General features: G+C 43.8%; 1 protein-coding gene across 5 annotated transcripts in view; it reads right to left on the bottom strand.

The window, feature by feature from the left end:
* PTPN14 (protein tyrosine phosphatase non-receptor type 14) overlaps nt 1–27,157 on the bottom strand; it is a 167,762-nt gene that overhangs the window by 44,914 nt on the left and 95,691 nt on the right. For all 5 annotated transcript variants that reach the window (XM_059145765.1, XM_059145769.1, XM_059145766.1 and 2 more), the window contains 2 exons: nt 4,473–4,570; nt 1,818–1,885 (listed from right to left, as the gene is read on the bottom strand). In XM_059145765.1, coding sequence (XP_059001748.1) covers nt 1,818–1,885; nt 4,473–4,570 — 166 coding nt within the window. The remainder of the gene's footprint in view (nt 1–1,817; nt 1,886–4,472; nt 4,571–27,157) is intronic.

The raw sequence follows: 27,157 nt of genomic DNA on the forward strand, positions 1-27,157 counted from the left end.
CTAAATAATATGTTGATCTCTTTGAATGAAGGTCGATCTGCTGGGTAGAATTAACAAGGTATGAAAACGACAGACCAATCAGGTAATACTGCCATTTTCTTGAAGGGAAGAAGAGTAAGGACAGAGTTATTCATGAAAAACCCAGAGCTCTTACAGTATTTCCCCAAGCAATAAGAATTGAGATAAGTCTGCAGCCACTTAAGATCATTGCGCACTCTGATGGGGAACAGTAAATGCAGCTCCGCTCATGCTAGGCTTGCAGGCCTGACCCGTTGTCGCCACTCTACTGGCTCCCATATGCCACAGCCTCCTGGATGCCAAGTTCCTCCCATTTTACTTCCAAATATCTCTTGCATTGCCATCTTATTTGTACTGTCACTCTTAACACCTAAATTACCTCTTTGCCAAGAGCACCACGCAGATTCTCATCTGACCTACTTTCCCAAATGATCTTAATGCTCTAATCCAGCTGTTCTCAAAGTGTGGGGTCTGCACATCCACTGACAGAGCCCAGGTGTTCTCAGGCCTGAGATGTTTCATCCTCGCTGCGGCCCCTCCCCTCTGCCACTCCGGAGGGGCAGTCAGACTCATCGCTGACTTTTGCAATCACTCATGCCACCTTAGCCCTGCTCTCTCTCTCCGTCTAGATCATGCTTGGCTCCCTCTTGTCCGCCTGCTGCAATCCTGGCCACTCTTTGAGCTCCGACTCACACACCATTCCTCTTTAAACCTTCCCGACCCGCCCCCCAAGCAGATGTAACTTCGCCCCACGTAGAATCCCGACTGCCCTTCATTACACTCGGCCTGGCCTTCTGTTCCGCAAACTTCCTATTTACTCAACTACTTTGCGGCCTGCGCACCGTTTCTTAAATAACTTCACCCTCTGGGAGTTAGTTACCCAAGTTAGTGCTTTGAGCAAAACAGTCGATTAAAAAAACAAACAAACGAGGGGTGAATGATCAGGGTTTCTAAAATCAGAGCCAGGATGCTGCAGATGCTTTTCAAACATTTTAATCCTTCCTCATAACTCTTCTCATTTACCCCAAAGCTACCAAACACACACACACACACACACACATATATATATATATATATATATATATATACACATACATATACACACACATTCCCCAGGGATTAAAATTTAGCCTCATTCCTAATTTAACCCAAGATTGGACATTTGACTTCATGGACTCATTCAGTGAATTTTTATGCAGGTAGACTTCATGCCGGACAACAGTGACAAGACAGAGAGGGTCCCCTGCTTCACGACTTTACAGCTGACATTCTAGCTGACAATCAATACTGAACATGTTTAGATACGAAAAGAATCCTGAAGTATATGCACATGAAAGGTGATTTAGCAGGAAGTCGTGGATGGCTGTCGTCTATCACTCAGGTGGTTGAAGAACAGGAATGCCTCTTGGAGGAGGTGATATTTAAATCAAGACCTCAACGTCAAGTCTCTGAAAGATCTGGGGCAGAGCACTGAAGGTACAGGAAAACCAAGACGAAGGCTCTGGGATAGGAGCAAGCTTGATGTGTTCAGAAAGGAAGAGCACCAGGGCTCTGGAAAGTAGTGAAACTGGGGATCGGGGGTGGGGGGTGTTGAAGGGATGGGGAAGTGTCTTGAGGAGGTGAGAAAAAGCACATTTACTTTTCCAGTGTTTTTACAAAATGTGTCCCTACTTTATGAATGCATGGACTTGCTTCTCCAGGGACTATGTGTATGGAAAATCCTCTGAGATTTTCAAAGGCAAAACTTACACAACCAAAGAAGGTAGAAAATTAATTAAGAAAAAGGAAATTGCACTTACCATAGGAAATAGCACATATTCTCTGAGGAAATCTTGAGAATCAAACTGATTGTAGTCTCCAAAATCAGCTGAGAAGAAAGGGGGAGGGGAGGAGATGGAGTGAGTGAAATTAAAGATGGAATAAAATAAGAGTAAAATTACTGCCACATTTAGTATCCTACTTCATCCTTTTTCCACACTAGTAAATAAAAACAGTGCCATAATGCGTTTGATATCGTTACCACTTTTACTTAGCAATACTGTAAATATCAGCATGTAAGCGCAGTTACACAATTGTCTAGGGGGAAAAAAAAACGGGGAAATTTGAAAGTGATCCCTAAGCTATTTTAAAAATTTGAAACAAACCTATACTTATGTTTTTGTTAAATATGCATCAACACATATCTTAAGAATATCTGCCAAGGGGACTTTTTAACTCAAGGTTAATTAAGAGAACTGAAGAGCCAAACCCATCTGCATCTTTTCATATATTTGCAGCTGGAAATTCCCACTGTAAATCACCCTTGGCAAGCAACCTTGCAAATTTTTACACCTCCCAAACAAGTTCCCATATTGCAAGATGCCAGAAATTCTGTTTTATCCTGTTTTCGTCTCACGACGGTATGTCTGAGCACAAGCAAAAAACACAGTGAGTCCATATCGTCGATCTGGAAATGTCTTGCTTCTCATCCCACTGGCTCTCAAGAAGGAAAAAAAAAAATCAAAACAGCATACAAACTTAATTTCATGTAAAAGATCTGGCATCTAACAGGAGAGATGGCATGCAGGAGTCTACACGGAAGGCCAGTGAAGAGATGTTGCTGAGAAGACAAGGCCGTACCTACTAAACTCATCACATTAACATTAACATTCAAGACAGGTTGGTGGGGTGGAGGGAGAGGGTGGCTGGGGGATGGGCATTGGGGAAGGAATGTGCTATGGTGAGTGCTGTGAATTGTGTAAGCCTGATGATTCACAGACCTGTGCCCCGGGGCAAATACTACATTATATGTTAATAAAAATAAGTAAACACACACACACAAAGACAGCAGAGAGCACATGTGCAGCTTGATTTCAAGTTCACTCATCAGTTATCTATATTTTATCTCAAGTTACAATTCTCCTGCTGGGTCTAACTATCCCATAAGTGTTCCCGGGAAAACCATTTTACAAACACTGTAGCTGGGGGAGATTCCCTCAGATCGAACAGCTAGCGTCAAGGACCCAGTGAAAAGGGAAGCCAGGCTACGTACACCAACTTCCCTCAGCCTGAAAGCTATCGCCAGGGTCTTCCGATATCCAGGATTTCAGTAATAAGCCCCATGACTGAAAAGTGAGAGGGGTAAAAAGACAGTAATAAAGTGAACAGAAGAGAAAGCTTTTCGAAAGGCCGAAGATCCACTGGACAGAGGGGATCTTCTCTTTTTCGTATTAAAGGTGCCTTCTCTGTTATTTTGATGATTTTTCTGCTCTGATGATTTAATCGTTTGGGGCACTCTTCCTTTCCCTTACAGTCTGTAAGTGAACAGATGGGATCCAACATACTTCGTGTATTTTCATCCACAAGGTAACAACAGCAGCCACTCGTATAGAATCGTACGTCCAACAAAAATTGCTAAACTGCTAATACCCTGGGATGAAAGAGATCAAGGGAAGCCTGCCTCTATAGACATTCCAGAACCCAAAAGGTTCAACTTCAGTTCAGAGTCTGGGATGGGAAGTTCAGCTCACAGCTTCTACAACAACAGTCCACACAGTAAGGACTTGGCGGCTGGCATTCCGTTTGGACGGGAACTGATTTTAAGGAAAAAGAATGACTATTGAAAAAATTACATTTTGATCTTCTTTTCAATACTGATTAAAGGCCATTAAGCCACCACTCAATAAAGAGTAATGTATACATCTATGTAAAAATCACGTATGTTACATAAAACTATGTAAAAGTACATGTAACAATTTAGAAAGATTTTAAAAATTGCTGTCTGATAAATCTAAGCAGGACAGACTGAAAGGCAAATGAACTCAACTCTTTTATTTGTTGCTTCATATCACAATCGTGCATTTTATTTTTATTTATTCATTTTTTAAAGTACTCTCCAAGCCCGCATGGAGCCCAACACGGGTCTCGAACTCATGACCCTGAGATTAAGAATCAGACGCTTAACCGATTGAGCCGCCCTGGTACCCCTACAACGATGCATTTTAAACTTTTCTCTTTAACTGTGTGAGAATAAATTATACTACAATGTTTAAAGCTATCACACTTGAAAACTGATGGGAAAGTCACAGTCATACCAGGAAGCCACAAAATATGACCACATGGGCAGTGCAATAATTCTGAGAAAATGTTCCACAAACCCTGAATGCAGCTTTAATTAAAGGCAGGATGAAAGCTGCTATTTCTCCAAATAAAACCAAAATTATACAAGCATGAACGATTTGCAAACAGCTTTCAGAAAGCCACCAGCCTGCCACCAAAAAAAAAAAAAAAAAAAAAAAAAATCACTATTTTGGCTTTTTTTTTTCCCTATTTTTGCATTTTTAACGTATCTTGGAATGAAAAGTAGAGTTACTAAGGGATCATTTAAGTAAACTCCGTTTTTTCCTCTGAGAGGCCAGCAACACCGCAGTCAGAGAGAAAATGGGATTCCCCATGGCGCCCGTCACCCTCCTTACCTTGCACAGCCAAGCCGGCCAGCCGGATCACCTGTTCCAACGTACACCGCAGCCGCCCTTCCAGCACGTCTTTTTTGACTTGCAGGTAATACTGATATCTGTCCATGGGAACAGAGAGACAAATAACCTTAAAAACACATACGTGGAATATGTTCCCACAAGATCAATGTGTCTAGATGTAAAACTCTGTGTACACAGCAGGACACACAGGTGATGCCGAGAAAGGTCAGCTCCATAAAAGACGGGAAGCGTCCTCTGCTGTGTTTATCTTCGTTTGATGTGGCAGGTGCCACAGCCCGGGCATTCTCGGTTCGAGAGCGTTCTCATCCAATCATCTCATTGTAAGTCCCCTGGATAAAACACCCGATAAGGACCAGTTCTTCCTAACAGAGACCGGGAAGGAAATGCTCTTCCACACCTGGACACCCAGGGCAGCACAGCTGCCAAACCTGCATCCAACAGCTGTGCGTTCCTAAAACCACTCTGGAAACACTCCGTTTTCTAAACTCAACAGTTTGGTGGGGTGGATCGCAAACAGGCCAGATAGTCTGGCATTCTGCTAGCAGAGAGGACAAAGCTCTTCAGAGCGAGGCTCACCCCACAGGTCTGGGACTCAACAAAAATCCAACCCGAGTACATCCTCAACCCAGCAGATGCAGAGAAACAGAGTGTGCCCTTGGGCAATGTCCCGGCTCAGAGAGGACCACTGTCCTCAGAAGCTAGGATGGTGTGCTGGGCTCTTAGGGTTACCTGAACATTTAGAAATCTCCTCACCCTGAACCTTTCTTCCTAGGACTCTCCTTCCCTTGACCATACTCTTAAAACCCAGTCTCCTCCAGAACAGACTTTTCCTAGCATTAATTCTTGGCGAATGCTGACAACCTTTCTGTTCCTGGTAACCGTTAACTCTACTTTTTCTAAACTAGGACATGGCAATCCAGGGAGCTCAAGAGTGATCCAAAACGCTACTCTGTTTTAGAGAGGGGCAGTCAGCACTGAGAGCTAATTACTGTCATCTCTACCTTGATATTATGGATGTCATTACATAGCAACCCAAAGTCTATTTGAGGGAAGGACTCAGGGTCTCTGACCCCTCCGTAGAGTCTCTACTTCCTCTCTCTTCTTGGGTCGACTGGACAGGGTACAGATGACCATGTCAGTCTCTGGTGGGACAAACCTATATTCCAATCAGAAGGACCAACGCTGAGTTATTTAAAAATTCCTTTTAGTAAAACTTAGTATGTAATAGAAAAACGACATGCTTTTCCTACTCCCGCCCCATCTTTCACCTAAAACTATCCATAATCATTTTGTAGTCTCCACTACTGAACCAGTAATTGTACCTCTGTCCATATGAATTGATTAAATCAGTTACAATGTATATAATAAGTATCTGTGCTGATTTTCAAAGACAAGTTCCCGGTATGTGTAGAGTAGCTTTGTGCCCACTCTGTGCTCTGAGATCAGCGGACACGGCTCTGTCTCACCTAGTTATTCTATCCTTAGCTGATTAGGGGCATCCTGGGTTCTAAATCCTGATATGTAAGAGCATGTGGCCAAAAGTCTTTTGCTGGTAATGAAGGAGCTGTGTTGCTGTTTCTGAAAATGAACAAACAATAAAGAGGAAATACTAGGCAGGATACTTTTAAAGACCCCCTGAAATTGAAGGCACGGCCTGTAGGGGGTAAGGGGGGGGGTGTCTTTGGGCAATCATCTTCCATGGAATGAAAGCAGAATCATAACCTGTCTCTCTATCAGTCACAGGAGATAATCAGAGTAAACAAAATATTTTGAAGTAATAATTGTGCATGAATTTAAAGAAACATCAAGAGTTAAGTCAAAATAGCAAAGACTCAAGAAATCTGGTTCGCTACCGTTAAAATATGTCTCGTGTTCTCTTCTGGTTCCCTTTCTTCACCTGATCACTAAAGTTAAGCCCCCAAGCTCAGGTGTATTCAAGCTCAACGTTTTCAAAATGTGTCGCCCAAGGTGAGTTAACACTACAGAAGTGTGTAGTCCCACGCACTCCCATAATACACGTGCTGCTTTTCTTCCATTCCAAGGGGGGACAGAGAGCAACTTGGCCACATGGTGAGTGTTAAGGATCTCAGGTTCCATGTTTTTTTCTGGAGCTCCAAGAGCTCCAACAGAAATGGTTTACATTAGCACCTTCGCTTCAAGGTCTGTGCCCCCTGTCAACCACAAGCAAAGCTCAGCTTTTACAGCCTTACTTAAATAACAGATTTATGTCTGAAAGTATAATCTGATGCATACAATTGGTTCACTTCCTGGGAGAAAGCTCAGTAAAACCTGAATTAGGAGGAGAAACATGGGCTTCGGAAGTCTATGTCCCTTTCCACGTAGCACAGTACATTTCTTGCTTGTGTTCCCTCCCCTCAAGGTTCTCCCTCAGCACCGTCTGCCATGTTCTTTCCTTGTTCCCGGGCCTGGTTCTTGGTTTTCCTCTGGCACCTGTCTTGGGCCTCGGGGCCCGTTTTCAAGGAAAGAGTAAAAGTTCCACTCATTCGTGTAAGGTCACTTTCCCTTCAGAAGAGTGGGAACTACCCGTGAGCCTTTTTTTTTTTTTTTTTTTTTTTTTTTTTTTTTTTTTTTTAAAGATTTTATTTATTTATTTGACAGAGAGAGATTACAGTAGACAGAGAGGCAGGCAGAGAGAGAGGGAAGCAGGCTCCCTGCTGAGCAGAGAGCCCGATGTGGGACTCGATCCCAGGACTCCGAGATCATGACCCGAGCCGAAGGCAGCGGCTCAACCCACTGAGCCTTTTATAAAAGGAAGATCTTTCATGCTTCCAAGCTAGCTGGTTCTTAGAAAGGACAACGCCTCCTTGTGGAAACTGGTGCAAGGAAGGGAGGCCTAAGTCAGCAAAAGATCTTGTAAGTGTCAAGAGTTCATCGTGAAAACTGATAGATCATGGGAAGAACAGCCACTTAGAGTCTCAAGACCATACTTTCGAAAGTGGGAGAAGAAGAAGAAAAGAAAGATGAAGAAGTGTTACTTCAGTGTCTCCCCAGAGGATCCTGCTGTGACTTTCTTCAGAAAAGCGAAAGGATATCTAAACTAAATAAACAAAACAACTAAACAACAACAAAACCACAGAATTTCGAGATAGGAAGGAATCCTAAGTTTACTGAAGAAAGGTGCAAACGGAATCCTTGAAAAAGACAAACCAACCAACCAGAGCACCCAGTTTCAAGGTAGGAAAAAGTGGTCAAGTTCACCTACTCCTCTTAACCCTACAATGTCAAATCCCTTCTATATGCCATATACTCCTTGCCATCTTTTTTTTTTTTTTTTTTTTTTTTTTTAGGGGCGCCTGGGATTGAGCCCCAGGCTCTCAGCTCAGCGGGGGGCCTGCTTCCCCCTCTCTCTCTGCCTGCCTTTCTGCCTACTTGTGATCGGTCAGGTAAATGGATAAAAAAAAAAAAAAAAAAAAAAAGATTTACTTTATTTTATTTATTTGAGAAAGAGAGAGAGCGAGCATGAGAGGGGAGAGATCAGAGGGAGAAACAGACTCCCCACTGAGCAGGGAGCCCGATGCGGGACTCGATCCCGGGACTCCAGGATCATGACCTGAGCCGAAGGCTGTTGCTTAATCAACTAAGCCACCCAGGTGTCCAGTCCTTGCCATCTTGAATGGACTTTTTAAAAGAATTATTTATTTAATTTAGAGAAAGGGGGGGCAGGGGGAAAGAGTATCCTCAAACAGACTCCCCACTGAGCGGAGAGCCCCTCAATCCCAGGACCCTGAGATCAACACCAGAGCCAAGATCAAGAGTCAGCCGCGTAACCAACTGAGCCAGCCAGGCGTGCCCTCTTGAGCAGTTCTGACTTATTTTCTGCTCTCCAAGTTCAGAAGAAACATGGATATTCACACTTATTAAGCACTTCCTGTATGCGGAAGTTGGTTTAATGCTGAGGGACATCCTGAAGAGGTTTACAACAGTCTCTGCCTTGCGAGGGTAGTCGTCCTCTCTTGAACCCCTGACGTCATGGTTCTGTCTCGCGCAGGTTATTAAGGGCTCCATTTTTAAGAGCCAAGGAGTAAAACATTTTAAAAGGTGTTAACCCTAACATTACCTGCCATGGCTAGAGCCTCTGATCAGCTGATACCTCTGGGAATATAATCCATGGGAACGAGCAAAACAATGATTATAGCCCTCTTATCGTGCTGACTCCAATTTCATCTACAGCTATCACTTCTATAACACACGAGGGAGCTTTAGAACAGATCCACGCCGCTCTAGGCAACCGGGTGTCCTAATCCGTCAGCAAGGAACACCAGGATCACTCCTGGTCATTCAGGTTAGACATAGGCTTGTACTGGGATACAAAACTGAGGAGCTGAAGAAAGCAAGAGCTCTTTCCTGGAAGCCATCCAGACGACAAGAAAATCCGAACAGCATTAATGATATGCTACGACAACCACGTGACACTGCGGAGATGACGACGGGAGATCGCAGAAAGAGAATGAAATCTGGCACACTTTGGATATTGTTTGGTATGTTTTTGCTTAAAAGGCGCTTTTGTAAAGTATAATAATTCTATCCTGTATGAAGCTTAAATTAGAGAATATGAGCTGAAATTCTATTTCTAGCATGTTTGGTTTTTGCTCATTTTTGATTAGAGATTCAGTGCTAACGGTGGTAAAATATAACAGTGAATTCTATTTTGGAAACGTGTAATTTCGTGGAAGCATACTCCACCCTGTGATAGCTCTGGGTGGAGGGGAAACACACACACACACACACACACACACACACACACCCCAATCCTCATGCCAGGAAAGTAACTGCCAACTTTCCAAAGAGATCCTCTTTGAAAACCCAAGCTCACAAGGAAAACTTTTTAATACTTTTCCTATTCAAAGACCTGGAAGCCGTCCATCTGACTGCTGGGCTCCAATGAATAAAGTTTTAGGTTAGGATCCTGCTCTCCCTCTACCAACTGGTGAATATTACTGTGCTTGTTGAGTAAAGGTAAAATTTCTATTTTCAACATTTTTTGGTCTTGTTTTTACTCCACGGAGATTAAAATTCAGGTTTCTTTACAGGGAAACAGGAAAGCTTCCTGATAGTTGGTGCTGTTAAATATGACAACTGGAAACTGACAGATAATAGGAACTAGTCTTGGGCTGTCCCATCTGTTTGGAAGAGTTCCAACCAAGCTCAAGAAACTAAGTGACTTTTCCATGTTCCTTCCTCCCCCTAAGAATCTGAAAAGGAAGTCTGAAAAAAATGCCGCACCGGGTCAAATCAATAGAGCATTCAGTAGTTCTGACAGTCGTATCAAAGAGCCCTTTCAAAATTATACCCTGTATCATTATCCTCCACATTTACAGATGTACTGCTCAGATGTTCGCGTCTCTCTTTTCCATTTATATATGGGGGATTTATCTCAGCACTTTCGCAACTCGGCTCTATTTGCGGGTCTGTGACTCCTTCTCAGATTGAGACATTCTATGTGGTGTTCCGAAAAGGATGGACTGTACCACCACAGAACCACAAGGAAGGCGAGAGGCACGCAGACGCTGAGGACGTGTTGCTTTTATGGTATCTCTCCCACCCCTTCCACAAGTGAAATATTCATTCCAAGGCCAGTTCAGCAGAAGGGCCTCCAACAGAGAAGAGCCACGAAGGTATAAAAAGCCTTAAGAGTTGAGTTTGGTCATGGCGCTCAAGGGCTCCATGTTCTCAGCGTACATCACAGGATGGTGGAGACAGGAGAGGGGGCGGCCATGATGACTGCTCCAAATTTGCTCCCCAGGGAGCCTTCCTCCTCCGTCCTCCACCTACCTACCCACGTACCTCATCAACTCTGCAAGTAGGCTCTGGGGTCAAAGGGAAGGAGCGCCACCCCGGGAGCAGGAGCCTTCCGAGCCATCTGTTTTCCTTTGCCCTGAGACCTGCAGAGTCCAAGTAGGACTGCCCCTCGGTGGGCCCGAGCTCCCAGGAAGGCAGGCAGTGGACACAGTGGATGCAGGAACAAGCCTCTGGTTATCTGAGGCCACAGAGATCTGTGGGTCATTTGTCATCATGCGTGATTTCGCCTAAGCTATTTGACAAGGGAAAGATTTCAAAAATCCAAGCCCTACCCTTTTGTTTTTAGAGAAGGAAACAGTGTGGAAGGAGGAGAATGACTTGCCCAACGTCATAAGGCTCTTGGAGGCAGGGCCCGACAGACCAGAGCCGCAGAGAGCCAGAGAGTGGGATCTGATTCCCAGCCGTTGTGGGCAAGTCATTGGTCCCACTGAAGTCCGAAAATAAAAATGCCACTACTTGGTGATTTGGGGGGATCCCACTGCCTCTGATTCCCAGCCGTTGTGGGCAAGTCATTGGTCCCACTGAAGTCCAAAAATAAAAATGAAAATAAAAATGCCACTACTTGGTGATTTGGGGGGATCCCACTGCCTCTGATTCCCAGCCGTTGTGGGCAAGTCATTGGTCCCACTGAAGTCCAAAAATAAAAATGAAAATAAAAATGCCACTACTTGGTGATTTGGGGGGATCCCACTGCCTCTGATTCCCAGCCGTTGTGGGCAAGTCATTGGTCCCACTGAAGTCCAAAAATAAAAATGAAAATAAAAATGCCACTACTTGGTGATTTGGGGGGATCCCACGGCCTCTAAGGAGAGGCTTTGATCCCCAAGCAGGCTCCCGCCCCATCCGACTGCATGTGCCACAGCATGAGTGAGGCAGACGCTGGCACGAGGAGCTTTTCTGTCAAAACATAGGGCAGGACAGTCGTAAGGTAATTCAGATCCAGTTTTTTTTGTCCCCGCAACAGCCTCTGGGAAATTTCAATTTCCAGATGTGGGTGGAGAGAAAGGGGACCAAGCTGTGTATTCTAATGACTCGCTAACAGCATCTTAGGATGCACAGAGGAGCAAAGTAAAATCAAGAGAGCAGGGTCCCTAATGGTAGGCTCCTACCTAGAAGGAGAGGCTCCAGCCAGAAGTGGGTACAAACAGCCCTCAGATGTATTTCCAAATGTGGATTTTTTTAAAAAGCCAACTGGAGCTCATCCTGTGTCACACACCGCCTTTACTGACTCTTGGCTGAATCGAGGTCTTTCTATGTTATGGATCGTAAAGAAGGGATCTGGCCTTCGTTCTGCTGCTAGCACACTTAGCACCACCAGGGGAGCAGTGTGATTGGCAGGTCTCACCCGTGCATTACTCCTTTTACCCCCACTGCTCAAGGAGACCTGAGAAAGAAAATGCTTTCTCATAGTTAAAAATAGGTTAGTGAAAGCATTCTGTAAGCTGTAACTATCAACCTGCCTTACCACTGTTATTATCTGGCAGCTCCCGTCTGCCTCTCCCTTCTCTGCGGGTCAAGGTCAGTCACCCCAGCTTCTCCCTTCCCGTGTGCATGGTTTACACAGATGTGACAACTTAGAGAGAGGGGAGCAGGTCAATACTATCCTTACATTCCTCAGTCTGCGAAGGCTTTCCAGCAGCTACTCTGGGGGGAGGGCAAGAGAGAGAAAGCCGGGTTGTTGTTGTTATTACAAAGGAAGGAACGTGTTTCCTCACTAGAAAACTTCCTTCACAATCAGCCCCATCGGAAGAATCTTGCTAGAAGGTACTAGAACCTAGCTCTCCCAGGACAGTGCAGGACGTACTAAAGCAGTACCATTGCTCTCTGGTTGACGTTATATGGGATGAGTAATAAATAAATGTACAAGTATCTTTACTATAAAAGACAAGAAAGAGGTGACAGGGGACAGGCTGTCCTAGAATTCTGGGGTACAGAACAGCAAAGGAACATAATTTTAACACTGAGATTGACAGAGATACCAGCAAGAGAGAAAGGACACATTCCATCCATTCCAAAGGGTGTGCACCACTGTAAATCCAGATACTGGGCAGGGTGGCCCACCCCTGCTCTGCCTGCCAGGACCAGATAAACCTGAATGCCTGCCTCCCTCTGTCCCTCTATCCTCAAAACCCTTGAGAAGATTTCAGTTGATGATTATTCACGTATAATAATGAGTTTGCCGCCTGACCCATGCACCCTCTGAATGCTTTATGCTTAACGAACGTTCAAGCTGACAGTCCATTAAAACTCTGCGTTGTCGAGCAGAGTACAAAGCCAAGGCTCCTGCAACTGTGCAACGTGGAAACAACCCAACAGGGGAGAGGGGGGCCGAGGCTAAAACTCCGACTAGACAAAGATAACCTTAAAAGGGAACGTTTGTCTCCTCGCCCTTTCACACCACAAGCCAATACACGTGCATGCGTGAAAACACAAACACGTGCATCTGCGTGTACGCGCACACACACACATGACTGTCTTGGCAAAAATTCAATCCCGAAGTCCTCAACATTCACCGATCGATACCCTCTGTTGCCACAGAAGCCTAACTTCTTATTGAGGCTTCTAAGTTTCAGTGAGTCAAAGGATCGCAATTCTTTCCTAAAAAGGATAATGTTTGTTTAAATGCACACAAACACACACAGGCCTTAACTACTAGTGAAAAAAGGCCAATGATAGCAAGGTGTTGCAAAAGAGAAAAGCATGCCACAACCTGATCCGTGCTTTCTGCTCTTGAACTCCTGCATTAATTATAACAAATTACAGGGAATCCAAGTACAGTTTATAAGTACAATAAACTCCCTAATAATAGCCTATAATTTAATCAAGGGTTCTCTTTAAAAAAGAAAAACTCTTTCTCTACAATACATCATAGAGGGAGAGAGAATACCCCGACAGCACTTTTTCTGCCACATTCTAGGCTAGTGAGTACAGATTCCTTCCTGACAGCCACGACGACACGATTTAAAAAAAAACAGGTTTCACTGCTGTGGGCTGTGATGCCCTGAACTAGGAAAACATAAGAGAAGTAGAAATACCTAGTCTCGAAAGAAAATACAGTCCTAGAGTGTGTGATGCTTAAAATAGAATCTGAGTCTGTTTTGCTCCGTCTTAAAAATCTCCAATGACTTGGAAAACAGTTTGGCAGTTCCTCAAAGTTAATTATGGAGTTATCATATGACCCAGCAATTCCACTCCTAGGTATATCCCCAAGAGAACTGAGATACATGTTCACACAGAAAGCTGTACACAAATAGCCACAATATTCATAAGGGCCAAAAAAGAGGAAACCATCCAAATGCCCATCAACTGATGAATGGATCAGCAAGACGCAGTCTGTCCACACGAGGGGCTATTCTGTCACCAAAAGGAATGAGGTACTGATACCTGCTACCATGAAGCATGCTAAGTCAAAGATGACAGACAAAAAGGTCACATATTGTAGAACTGCAGTTACACGAAATGTTCAGAACAGACAAATAGACAGGAGATTAGCGGTTGTCAGGGGCTAAGAGAAGAGGGAAGGAGAAGAAAGGCTCCGAAATCAGAGCTTGCGGATGGCTGCACAATGTTGTGAACGTACCAAAACCCACTGAACAGTATACTTTAAAATATTAAGTGTTATGTCATATGAATTTTATCTCAACAAAATAAAACACCTAGTAACCTTAATCGGGGAAAAGTTCACACTCCTGATAGAACACAAGAGACTCCCCGTGATCCACTCAGAAATTCTTTCTTGGGGCGCCTGGGTGGCTCAGTGGGTTAAGCCTCTGCCTTCGGCTCAGGTCATGATCTCAGGGTCCTGGGATCGAGCTCCGCGTCAGACTCTCTGCTCAGCGAGGAGCCTGCTCCTCCCTCCCTCCCTCTCTCTCTCTCTCTCTGCCTGCCTCTCTGCCTACTTGTGATGTCTCACTCTGTCAAATAAATAAATAAAATCTTAAAAAAAAAAAAAAAAAGAAATTCTTTCTTTCTGACTTCGTGTCTCCCCGCACACCACACACCTGAGCTGTACTCCGTTTCCGGTGCTTCCCCAAACCTACCGCGTTCCTTCCCGCCTCCTTACTGCTTCTGCCGTCAGACTGCCCTGGTCCATCCTCCTCCATTCGGACCATCACCTACTCATCCTTCAAAGCTCAGCTGAAATTTCTCTCTTCCTGTAAAGCTAACCTCAACCAGTTAATGGAGCGTCCCCCCAGCCCCCACGGTGCTTTGCCCAGGTCTCTCCTGCAATGCCCTCCCCGCCTCTCCCATTCCACCACAACCTCCTCACAGACCCGAGACTGGGGTCTCATCATTAAATGTTAGTACCTGTCACTAAGCAGACACTCAATAAACATTTCTGAGTTGAAATACCTACAGTGGAACGCATACAGACAGAGGGAGAGAGACTAATCGCCTCAGTAAGATTATGAGATTATTCGGGACGCCTGGGTGGCTCAGTTGGTTAAGCAGCTGCCTTCGGCTCAGGTCATGATCCCAGCGTCCTGGGATCGAGTCCCACATCGGGCTCCTTGCTCGGCAGGGAGCCTGCTTCTGCCTGCCATTCTGCCTGCCTATGCTCACTCTCTCCCCCTCTCTCTCTCTGATAAATAAATAAAATCTTTAAAAAAAAAAAAAAGATTATGAGATTATTCTTTGGAGAATAATAATAATCTTATGAGATTATTCTTTCTGCGGTATGAAAGAGGCTCCTGAAAGTTTCCAAAATGTAACCAATCACACACTGAGCAGGAAGGCTTAAACTCTTTGCTTGTAGGCAAAGGGAAAAAAATGTTCTTTCAAACACCTGGAATACCCAACACCATACCGAAGGAGAACAAATCTGGAAAAGTGACACTACCCAATTTCAAAACATTATAAAGACAAAGACAAGACAGTGATTATTGGTGAAAGATGATCAATAGAACAGAAGGGAAAGCCCAGATGTAAACCCTCATACACAGAGTCAGCTGTGTTTTGACAAAGGGGCAAAGGCAACGCAATGCAACAAAGACAACAAACCTCTTCATCACACAGTGTTGGAACAACTGTGAATCCACATACCCCGCCCCCCAAAAAGGAACCTAGAAACTGACCGTATACGTTTCACAAAAATAACTCAAAATGCAAAATGCAAAACCATAAGAATCCTAGAAGATTATAGGAGAAAATCTGGATGACTTTGGATATGGCAATGACATTTTAGATACAACACCAAAGACACACTCCATGAAATTATTGTCTTTGTCAAAATTTAAAACTCTGTTCTGCAGAAAGCAATGTCAAGAGAATGGGAAGACAAGCCACAGACTGGGAGAAACTATTTACAAAAGACACATCTGATAAAGGACTGATACAAAATATACAGAGAATTCTTAAAACTCAACCCAGTTTAAAAATGGGCCAAAGATCTTAGGACGCTTCATCAAAGAAAATAAGTAGATAGCAAATCAATACGTGAAAAGATACTCTGCATCATGTCATCAGGAAATGTGAATTAGAACAACGAGATAGGGGGCGCGGAGGTGGCTCAGTGAGTTAAAGTCTCTGCCTTCAGCTCAGGTCATGATCCCAGGGTCCTGGGATTGAGCCCCAGATCAGGCTCTCTGCCCAGCGGGGAGCCTGCTTCCTCCTCTCTCTCTGCCTACCTGTGATCTCTGTCTGTCAAATAAATAAAAATCTTTTTAAAAAATAATATACTACTACACAACTATTAGAATGGCTAAAATCCAGAACACTGACCACCAAATGCTGACAAGAATGTGGAACAACAGGAACTCCCATTCAGTGCTGTGGGAATGCAAAATGGCACAGCCACTTGGGGAGACAGTCTGGTGGTTTCTTAAACTAAACCTACTCTTAACATGATCCAGCAATCATGCTCCTTGGTATTCATTCCAAGGAGCTGAAAACTTATGTCCACACAAAAGCCTGCCCAATGATATTTACAACAGCCTTGTTCATAATTTCCAAAACTTGACAGCAATCAAGACGTCCTTCAGTAGGTGATGGATAAACACCAGGATACAACCAGACAATAGGATGGTATTTGGAACCTAAAAGAGATGATCTATCAAGCCATGAAAAGACATGGAGGAAACGTAAGTGCACATTACTAAGTGGACAAACCAATATAGAAAGACCACATGCTGTATGACTCCAACTGTGTGACATTCTGGAAAAGGCCACCCTGGGAAGAAAGTAAAAAGATTGGTGGTTTCAGAAGGGAGAATGAACAGGCAGAGCACAGAGATCATTAGAGCAGTAAAATACTCTACATGACGCTATCCTGATGGATACCTGTTGTTATACTTTTGTCCAAATGCACAGAATATACAACATGAAGACTGAACACCATAAATTGAACTATGGACTCTGGGTGATGATGATGCGTCAAGGTAGGTCATTCTCGGCAAAACTTCTGATACGTGATGCTGATCATGTCGGAGAGGATGCATGTGTGAGGGCAGGGGGTATAGGGAACATCTCTGTGCCTTTCCCTCCATCTTGTAAATCTAAACTTGCTCTAAAAAGAATAGAAGCTTACCAAGAAATAAAGAAATTCCTTCAGTGTGGCCCATCTGTTTACTTGTTGATGATTTATACTGTTTTCCGAGCTACCAAGTAGCAAAGAGAGAACTCAGGGATGAATCACAGTCAAGGACCAACCACAGCATGAAATAAGTCCTCGTGGCGACAAACCATAAGAGACTCTTGACTCCTGGGAACCAATGGAGGCTTGGGGGAGGAGAGGGAGGCCAGGGAGGTGGGGGGCGGTTTGGGGGAAGGGAAGGGATAACTGGGGGATGGACATTAAGGAGGGCACGTGATGGAACGAGCAATGGGTGTTGTATGCAACTGACGAATCACTGAATTCTACCTCTGAAACAAATATTACAGTATATGTTGACTAAATTGAATTTAAATTTTTAAAAAAGAAAGAAAGCAGCTCTCATGGTGGGCCAACGTTCCTATCAAGGAGGAACAAGGCTCCATAAAGATTAGCACGACCCAAACTCCTCCTCCACATGGCCACTGGAAACTATGGCGCCTTACCCTTCTGATACTAGGAGAAAGTATGTCTTGACTCATCGGCTCAAACTATATACCTGCCTGCCCCCCAAATCATAGGTTCATTATATTACCTATAACTCCACTGTGGGAAAGGGGAGCTTAAATTACATCTGTAAGCTGGGTGAGTCAACTCTCCAAAAATCTGTCTACCTGGTAAAGAGCCAGGGTTGTGGCTAAGAAGTCTGTATAAATCCTTAAAAATTTGGGGAGCTAGCACATGGGAGGGCAGGGCTGCTGTCAGCTATCTGCCTGGTCTGAAGGAGAAAAATAAATAAAAATCAACGAATATGAGTGAGAGGCTCATGTCTGTGGATGGTCACGATTTCTTCCTTAGAGTCCCAGAGTAAAGGTACCTTCTATATTCTCACAAGTGAACAGCTGCCAAAAGCAGCTAAGTCTCTCAATGAAGTTATGTCCCAGAACTGAGTACAATGGGCTTAGCAAATGTTGGATGAATGGATGATGGAATGAAACTAGTTCATTACATACTCCTAGAGAAACAGAAGAAAGAAATAGAAGTTCCCACCCTATATAAGGCCACATGGCTAGACACACAGGGTATCTGACCATGACTGGTGACCAGGAAGCTCAGTATGGATGGAGACGAAATGTAAGACCACTGGGTACTAGCATTCTATCCACTTCAACCCAGCTTCCTACCATCGCAGCAGGTCAGAGCAAAGCAGAGCCCATCCTCTGCTCTTTGAAATGGAAGGTACCAGCTGACCCAACTCTCACATACCCGGTAGACTCAAGAAACAACCAAAGATTCTATATTGGCCAAAAGTCAAGCGACAAGCCAGGCCAAGGGAATACCTTCCAGCGGTGGGGGCCCTCCAGCCTACGATAAGTGTTGGAAGGGAATGAGCTGTCCTTGATTGTGATTTTCTTCTGTTCAGGGTGATGGGCTGAGTGTCCTGCTACCTTTACTTCTATCTACAGTTAGTCCGGTCTGGACTCCTGACACCTGAGGACTCCGGGTGAACGTCACCTTCTACATCCCTCCTTCCAGTATCTCTGTCATCACATAACCCACGACCCCACCCAGGTTTTGTCTAAAAGCTAGCCAAGTCTAATTTTACACTCTGGCGTCTGTTTTCACTTATTGGCCGATCTAAGTTTTAAATATGTCTAATCACTAGGCTTCTGAGGTTTAGTGTTCAAACTCTGCAGGTATCCATTCACTCTGTGCTCTCTGTGTCACTTCATGTACATTTTCTCATAGTTGTGGCTTAAAAACATCTAAGTACTGGAAAAATTACCACATTAAAGTATATTTAAAAACACTGAGAGAAACACACACACACACACACACACACACACACACACACACACACACACACACACGCTGGATGGGAAATTTATCAGAAATAGCAAAAGAACTGCTATTTCTGCCCAGCAGTCAGAAATACAGGAGATCCCTGGAGACCCCACTGGATGACTTTTATTTCCACAGAATGGACCCTATTGGGAGACAACTGCTCAGCCCACCCCACTTTGAATCTGGTTGTAAGATCCATGTCCAACCTCTCACCAATCACAGTTCCTCAATATCACAGATTCTATATATTTCTAATGATGATAAGCTCACCCATCTCCACTGAGCCCACAAGTACGTTGGGGGAAGGAACCACCCCTCTTTGTTCAGTAATTCACAGATCCAGCAGAGGATCTGAGACTTGGGAACTGTGCAAAAAGCATTATAATCATTTACTGACTCAGAGAAACCTAGTGGCCAAAAAGAATGCTTCTTTGGAAGTTAGCCAACCAAATAGTTGGCATATGATAACACTGGACTCAGCAGCAAAACAAAAACCCAGAATCACCTAAACTCTAGGTATTGCACAATATAAAGCTTTCCCCCAGCCACTGAATTAGAATATTTCATTCTCTCCTCTTTGTTCTCAGTGCATTTTGTAACTAACATGGTACTGACTAGGCAGTTAGTTTAATTATGAATATTTACTTTGCTCCCTTGGCTATTTTAAAAGCTTGTTTTGTTCATCTTTCGATTTCCCCCTCAACACCTAACACAGAGTAGGTCTTACTGCACATGTACGTTGGAGCAAGACATCATGACAGCCCTATGTGACGTGGCCTTCCTTAAGGGCCAGTTAATTACAGACTGGCTGAAAGAAACTCTCCATCGTTGCCAGGTTATACTCTGCAAGAAATAATAAAAATAGACCACATGTCTCTCAAACGCTTTGGAGACTTAACTCTCCACGACGGAAATTGCCATCAATTTCTCTAAATGTTAAGGAATTAGAAGATTCGAATAATCCTTCATGGCAACGATGTCTGACATTCACGGTGTAGTTCTCCGTGTGTTTTCAGGTGCAACAGTTCAGGTCATTTCATAGTCACAGAGACTCTCTGTTTACCCACGAGGAAATGCAAACTCAGAGAGGCAAGGTGACTTGCCAGGTCTTCTGATTTTATAGTCAAGTGCTCTTTCTTTTCTTTTCTTTTTTTTAACTATTTATTTATTTATTTGACAGAGAGAGAAAGATCACAAGTAGGCGGAGAGGTAGACAGGGGGTGGGTGAGGGGAGCAGGCTCCCTGCTGAGCAGAGAGCCCAGTGTGGGGCTCGATCCAGGACCCTGAGATCATGACCTGAGCTGAAGGCAGAGGCTTAACCCTCTGAGCCACCCAGGTGCCCCAAGTCAAGTGCTCCTTCCCTAGGACACTGTGCCTGTGCAGTCAACCGGTATGGTCTGTCGTTCCTTTCGGCCTGGAGCGTAAATCTGAAAGGAAGAATTGGAAGGACGAGAAAAACTACAGGAAGTTGTAAACACATTACAACATGAATCCAGGGACCACTCAGTGGATTTATGCTGCTGGAAATGAACACTCTTCTTCTGCAGAATCTTCAAAAGCAGCTGAGGATATCAAGTGTGGCAGGCACTGCCAAAGATAAAATACCAAACCAGCAAACATCTCACTGCCCAAGAATCTAGCATCTTCCTATGCTGTGCTGTCTGCCAAAATTGCACTTGACATTTTCAGGCATGGAAATGTCTGTCTACAATTCTTCCTTTCAACCCCCATCTAGGGCTCTAGGATTAAAGGAGGAGATACTCCTTTTGTTGGATGCAATTTAAGAAATACTTTAGGATGCCCTTTCTTCTTTTGGAGTGTGGTTTTCTAACTGCCCCAGTCTCTGAAGGCAGTCTTTCATATCCCCCAACACACAGGAAACTTAAAAGTAGAAAATGCCATTTCCTTGAAAAGAAAATGATGATCTACAGAGACAAGAGACACAGGTGGAAGGAAGCCCTTTGTCTAGGTATGGGGACAAAGAAGGGGGACTGTCAAGCACAGAACTGTAATTGGCATGTCAGAGAAAACCCATCTCTTCCATCTCATGGAGAAGGCTGCTATGAATACATTTTAAGTTTAAGAATCCAAAACTATTTCATTAGTATAGGAACACATCAAATGCCTCTTTAGGAGCCAAGAACTCACAGGGGCATAAAACCAAGGAAGGGTGTCCATTCTGGATACTCAGTGGCTATACAGAGCATGCCCGGTGGGCATAACTCCATGTTCAAAGGACAGGATTCTTATACAAGAGAAGTACTCAGTCAGTACTCAAATTCCCCTTTAAACAAAAAGCTCAGGAGGCTTCTCCTAAAAATTAAGCCTGCAGAAAATATATGGCCTCCCCTATTTAAATATGCTCATGAAACCAGCCCAAAATCCATTGGCTAGAAATCATTATAAAAGCTGTCAACCTCTAGGTTTGTAATGATTTCTTAGCCTCTGTAAGAGACTTCTTAGCCTCTGCACTTCTATTTAAAAATTACATCAACTTAGACCTCATTTACTGGCAAACTATTAGAAATGTACTATCAAATATATTCAATTATTTACTTAGCCACTCGTCAAAACTCAGTGAGCACGTGCTATGTGCCAGGGATGGTCCCAACACTAGGGAGGTAGCCGCGAACTAAAAATGGCAGACCCTGCTCTCCTTCAAGGAACTTACATTCCGGTGAGGACAATAAGCAATAATTAAGTAAATACATAAGTTCACTGAGATGAAATCAGATAAAAGCTATGGAGAGTAACAAAGTGGGAGGTGGTCAAGAAAGGTCTTTCTGGTAAGGTGAACTCCAAGCAGAACCTGAAAGAAACCAGGAGTTAGCCTTCCCAACACGTGGAGGAGGGATGCTCCGTTCAGCAGACACAGGGCCGGGAGGAACAGGTGTAGTGGTGTGTTCAAGGATGGCAAGGAAGCCCGTGGAGCAAGGAACAAGCAAGGGGACAAACGGTAAGGAACGATGGGGGAGAGGTCACAGAGGCGAACTGTGATGGAAGGATCTGGACTATTCCGAGTGAGGTGGCAAAGCAGCAGAAGGCGCAGAGCAGAGAAGTCACGTTAATGGACACACACTGGAAAGAAAGGCGCTGGTTGCAACCTAGCCACTGGCCTGTGAGGGGCTAGAGTGGAAGTCGGGACAGTGGTCAGGAGAAGGGGCAGTGGACAGAGCAGAAGAGCAGCAGTGCGTGTGCAGGAGACCGTGAGGCTCCAGACGCGTTCTGAAGGCTGGACCTGGGCTGCATGAGAAGGTACCCTCAGGGACACCAGCGAGAGCTCTGGCCTGAGCCATGGAAATAAAAATTTTATTTTTAAAAAAATGTTAAAGATTTTATCTATTTATTTGTCGAGAGAGAGCGTGCGCGAGCGAGTGAACACAGGCAGGGGAGCAGCACACAGAGGGAGAAGCAGGCTCCCCACTGAGCAAGGAGCCCGAGGTGGGGCTCGATCCCAGGACTCTGAGATCATGACCTGAGCCAAAGGCAGATGCTTAACCCACTGACCACTCAGGCGCCCTGAAAATAAAAATTTTAGGTAAAGACTTCTCCTTCTGGGGAAAATAGACTGAATTATTGCTTTAATAAAATTATAACCAGATTATCGTCCACTAAAACTTGTAAGTTCATCAAACCACTTCAGTCAAACATCTGATCTCATCACTTTTTAAGTTGGGGGGGGGAGATCTTTTTGATATAGTAATAGATTTCCTCTTTTGTTCATCATTCTTCTTCCTCCTCCTTGTCCCCTAAATCCTCTGCTTCATATTTCTGTATAAGATATAACTTTAGAGAATGAAGCTCAGGTATTTCTACCTGTTTTCTAGGATATGAATTTTCCGTGCAGACCAAGATAGGTGAGGAGACCTGCGTAGCAAGTGTGAAATGGGCAAAGGTTAAGTGGTAGGAAATGGGAAATGAACTACTACTTTCATTCCATCTTTGGCAAAACCTCTGAAGAAGCCAAATCATGGCCACTTCCCATGTGATCTCCATTAGAAAACGATCATCCTTAAAAAACAACAACAACAATAAAACTCCCCCAATATCATCAAAGTAAAGAATAATAAGACTAAAAATGGTCTTTGCAGTATAACTTCACCCAAAAACATGCCCTAAAAAATCAGAAAAGGAAAACAAGTTTGTGTAATTAATAGTTACAAGTCCATGCATTTTTTTAATTAAGAATTTTATTACTTTTATGACAACTCATTTCAAGTCACTGTCACCTTTATCCTGGCGACAAAGTCCTGTACATGGCACTAAGTCCCAAGTATTACTCCACTTTCTCAAGTCAGCACATTCTGTGTAACTTCCATCACTTTGGACAGAAAGGCATGACTACACTTATCCACAGACTGCTTTTCTTGTAAAAGTCATGATCACAAAGATTTAAAGTAAGTCTAGAGGAGAATTTGATCAAAAGCATATGCAAAGGAAGGGACGCCTGGGTGGTTCTGTCAGATAAGTGTTGACTCTTGGTTTCAGCTCAGGTTGTGATCTCAGGGCTGTAGGATCAAGCCCTGGGTCTAGTCCAGTCGGGCTCTGTGCTCAGAGGGAAATCTGCTTGTCCCTTTCCCTTGGCTCCTCCCCCTGCTCATATGCTCTCACTCTCAAATAAATACATAAAACTTAAAAAAAAAAAAAAGCATAGGGGTGCCTCGGTGGCTCAGTCATTTAGCTTCTGCCTTTGGCTCAGGCAGTCCTGGGATCAAGCCTGGCATGGCATCTGGCTCCCTGCTTAGAGGGGAGCCTGTTTCTCCCCCTGCCTGCTGGTCCCCCTACCTGTGCATGCTCTCTCTCACCAGCAAATAAATAAAATCTTTAAAAGAAATAAATACATAAGTAGATAGGCGATAAATATTAAAAAAATAAAGCATATACAATGGAAAACATCTTCACTTATAAGTGCTTATATAAACTCTTCTATATGTTTATCACCTTCTCTATGGAGGGGATCTGGAATAATTAGCACATGAAAATATATCATTATCTGGGAACTTGAGCAACACTGTTTCATACTCTTTTTAGAGACTACAGTTCAGTATCTAATGTTAATCATTCCGATAACTAGGGTACCATATGCTCCCATGATTCCCAACCAGAATTTTATAAAAATGGAAGAAACCACTCAAAATCTACTATGAATATTTTTAAAAATGTGACCTTCATGAGGGCAGGGATTTTGTCTGTTTTGTTCATGGCCTTATCTCCAGTACCTGGAAGATTCCTAATGCACAAAAGACATTCAGTGAATACTCACTGAAGGCATAGACACATCTGTGAATGAGTGAATGAAAATGCCACAGTGACTGGCACATTGTCCAAAACGGCTGTCCAAGTGAACTAAAATATAGATCACGCAAAATTATCGTAAACTATATTAATTATTCAGTGTGAAGGATAAGTATGTAATATTTAACAACAAAATACTTATAGAGGGGTGCCTGGGTGGCTCAGTGGGTTAAAGCCTCTGCTTCGGCTCACGTCATGATCTCAGGATTGTGAGACTGAGCCCCACATCCGGCTCCATAGTCGGGGGGAATCTGCTTCAGGATTCTCTCTCTCCCTGTGCCCCTCCCCCCGCTCTCTAAAATAAATGAATAATCTCAAAACATAGGGCTTTACAATGAGGAGAAAAAGTAAAAAAGAAGAGTGTCCCCTCTATAATGAAAATACTGGGTACTCTAGATGTGGAAGGTAATATTTTTCCTTAATGAATCACCATTTGAAAACTCTAAAGAAGAAATTACATAATTTATTTCCAAGATGCAGAACAAGACTTCATACCAGGAAAGTCTTGTCCTTCAACAAATCCTTTCTTCCAATAAATCAAAACCTTATGTAAAATCATTTAATTATTTCTGTAAGATAGAAATTTTCAACTTCTGCGGTGATAGAGAGCTATTTAACAGATTAGGGAGATAACAGAGATGCTAACCGGTTTCCCCAAGGTCACACAGCAAGTTAATGGGGGCACCAAGAGCAACACAAAATTGCCGGCCCCTGTTTTTCTCTATTTCTTGCTGAAACCACATTGACTCAATATAATTGGACAAACAGATACATCTCTGTTGGCAGAAGGAAGGAATAAGCTCCATCCAGTCAGTTGACAACATAAAGAAAAAGACTGACCTCCCCCGAAGAAGAGGGAATTCTGCGATCAGACCACCTTTGGACTCAACCTCAAACTCCTCCTGGGGTCTTCAGGCCTCCGGGCTGCAGAACTACCTTGCGGATTTTGGACTTGCCAGCTTCCAAAATCATGTGAGTCAGTTCCTTAAAATAAATCAATCTGTGTGTATGTAGATATATATTACATATACTGTTATCCTGTTAGATCTTTTTCTCTGGAAAACCCTAAAATACCTTGCCAAAGTTTCTCCTCACCACCCCACCCATGAAGGATACCTCCAGTAAGGTACCTATCATACACTACCCTGTAGTGGTAGGTGTATTTATGTGACCATCGAATCTTCCTTATAGAGGGGAAAACCCATTCAGGACAGGAATGGCATAGTGTGCCACTCAGCATCTTACAGTGGTTTTACACTTAGAAAATAATACATGGGTGGACTGAATGCCCAGAGATGAATCTAGAAGGCAGAGGAGGCTTCCCAGATAAAAGGCAAAAGGAAAAGGGAGATACCTCAGTGACTAGCAAAAACCCCAGGAAGGAGAAGCCCAGGGTGCCGAATACTGAGTAGATCAGATAGAGAAGTAAGGATCTGTGGGAAAAGTAGGGGGGAGGAAGGGGGATGCACACTTGCAATGCTTCCGTGTCTTCGTATGCTTCTTTATCTGCCAGGCAATGGTCAGTCATTAAACATTTTTTTTAAGATTGTATTTATTTGTCAGAGAGAGAAAAAGAGCACAAGCAGGGACAGCGGCAGGCAGAGCAGGCAGAAGGAGAAGCAGGCTCCCTGCTGAGCAAGGAGGCCAACGCGGGACTCGATCCCAGGACCCTGGGATCATGACCTGAGCTGAAGGCAGGCGCTTAACCAACTGAGCCATCCAGGCATCCCAAGTCATTAAACATTTTTGATAAGGAAATTATGAAAACAGCCTTTAAGAAGGATGCTTAGAGTTGGTGTGCACACCGTATTTTCTAAAAATTTATTTTAGAGAAAGAGAGAGAGCGAGCGAGAATGCACATACGTGTGAGCATGGGGAGGAGCAGAGCGTGGACGCTGATGCAGGGTTTGGTCCCATGACCCTGGGATCATGACCTGAACTGAAACCAAGAGTCAGAGGCTTAACCGACTGAGCCGCCGCGATGCCCCTGCATTTACACGGTATTAGCAGATGGACTGTAGAGACACAAGAGGCCAAATAATAATGGGAATGGTGGTCAGGCACTATAGAGCATGCTTTTCCATTCACTAACCAATTCAATCACTAAGGATCCCTCTGTTCATGAAGAAACTGAGTCTTGGGGAAGGACCAATAACTTCCCTGAGGGCAGAGAGAAAGCAACAGAAGCAGGATTCAAACCCAAGCCTAACGGATTCAAAAGCCTGTGCTCTTACCCACTTCATCGTATTTCAGGATGCAAGTAAGAAAACGTGCAGTAGGGGGCAGAGAAGGCTATAAGGGATTTAAATAAGATACGTATAGCATAGTGGGAAACACGTGGATTCTTGGGCCACACTGTACGTTCAAATCACGGCTCTGTCACTTACTCATACTGTGATTGCGGCTAAGTTATACAACCTCCCTGTGTCTTAGTTTCCTATTCTGTAAAATTAGAATAATAATAGTGCTAACTCCAAAAGTTGTCCTAAGAACTAAATGACTTCATACATATAAATGGTTTAGACTTGTGCCCTGCCACAAAGTACATTCTCAATAATGTTAATAGTCACCGTTATTGTTCCTATTAAGATCAATAATCCTACTGACCTGCAACTAAGTGCCAGAGCACTGGCTTTTATGTTTGCAGATGTAGCCTAAGGGCCTCAAACATAGTAGGCACTCAATAAATATTTAGTGAATGACGAATTCAATATACAGAGTAAAAGGACAGCAACCTCAAGTATCTAAAAACTTTCAGCCTTAAAAATGTGCTTTTTATTTTGCTGGCAGTAATAAACATTTTGGAGAACTGCTGGGTAAAATTTGTGTATACATGCTCAGCAGAAATGAGTACATGCATCGAAACCATGTGCAAGGATGCCACGCGTCCACAGGACATGCACTGGGAAGCCCGTATGACGTACGTACCAGAAATGTAAAACAGCAGCACAGTTCATAATAGCTCCAAAATGGAAACAATCCAGTTGTCCTTCAACAGCAGGATGAGTAAAATGTAGCGTACAAACTTCTAGCTATAAAATAAGTAAGTCATGGGCGCCTGGGTGGCTCAGTTGGTTGTGCGACTGCCTTGGGCTCAGGCCATGATCCTGGAGTCCCGGGATCGAGTCCCGCATCGGGCTCCCAGCTCCACGGCGAGTCTGTTTCTCCCTCTGAC

The sequence above is a fragment of the Mustela lutreola genome, chromosome 14 (assembly GCF_030435805.1).
Source record: "Mustela lutreola isolate mMusLut2 chromosome 14, mMusLut2.pri, whole genome shotgun sequence".
NCBI lineage: Eukaryota > Metazoa > Chordata > Mammalia > Carnivora > Mustelidae > Mustela > Mustela lutreola.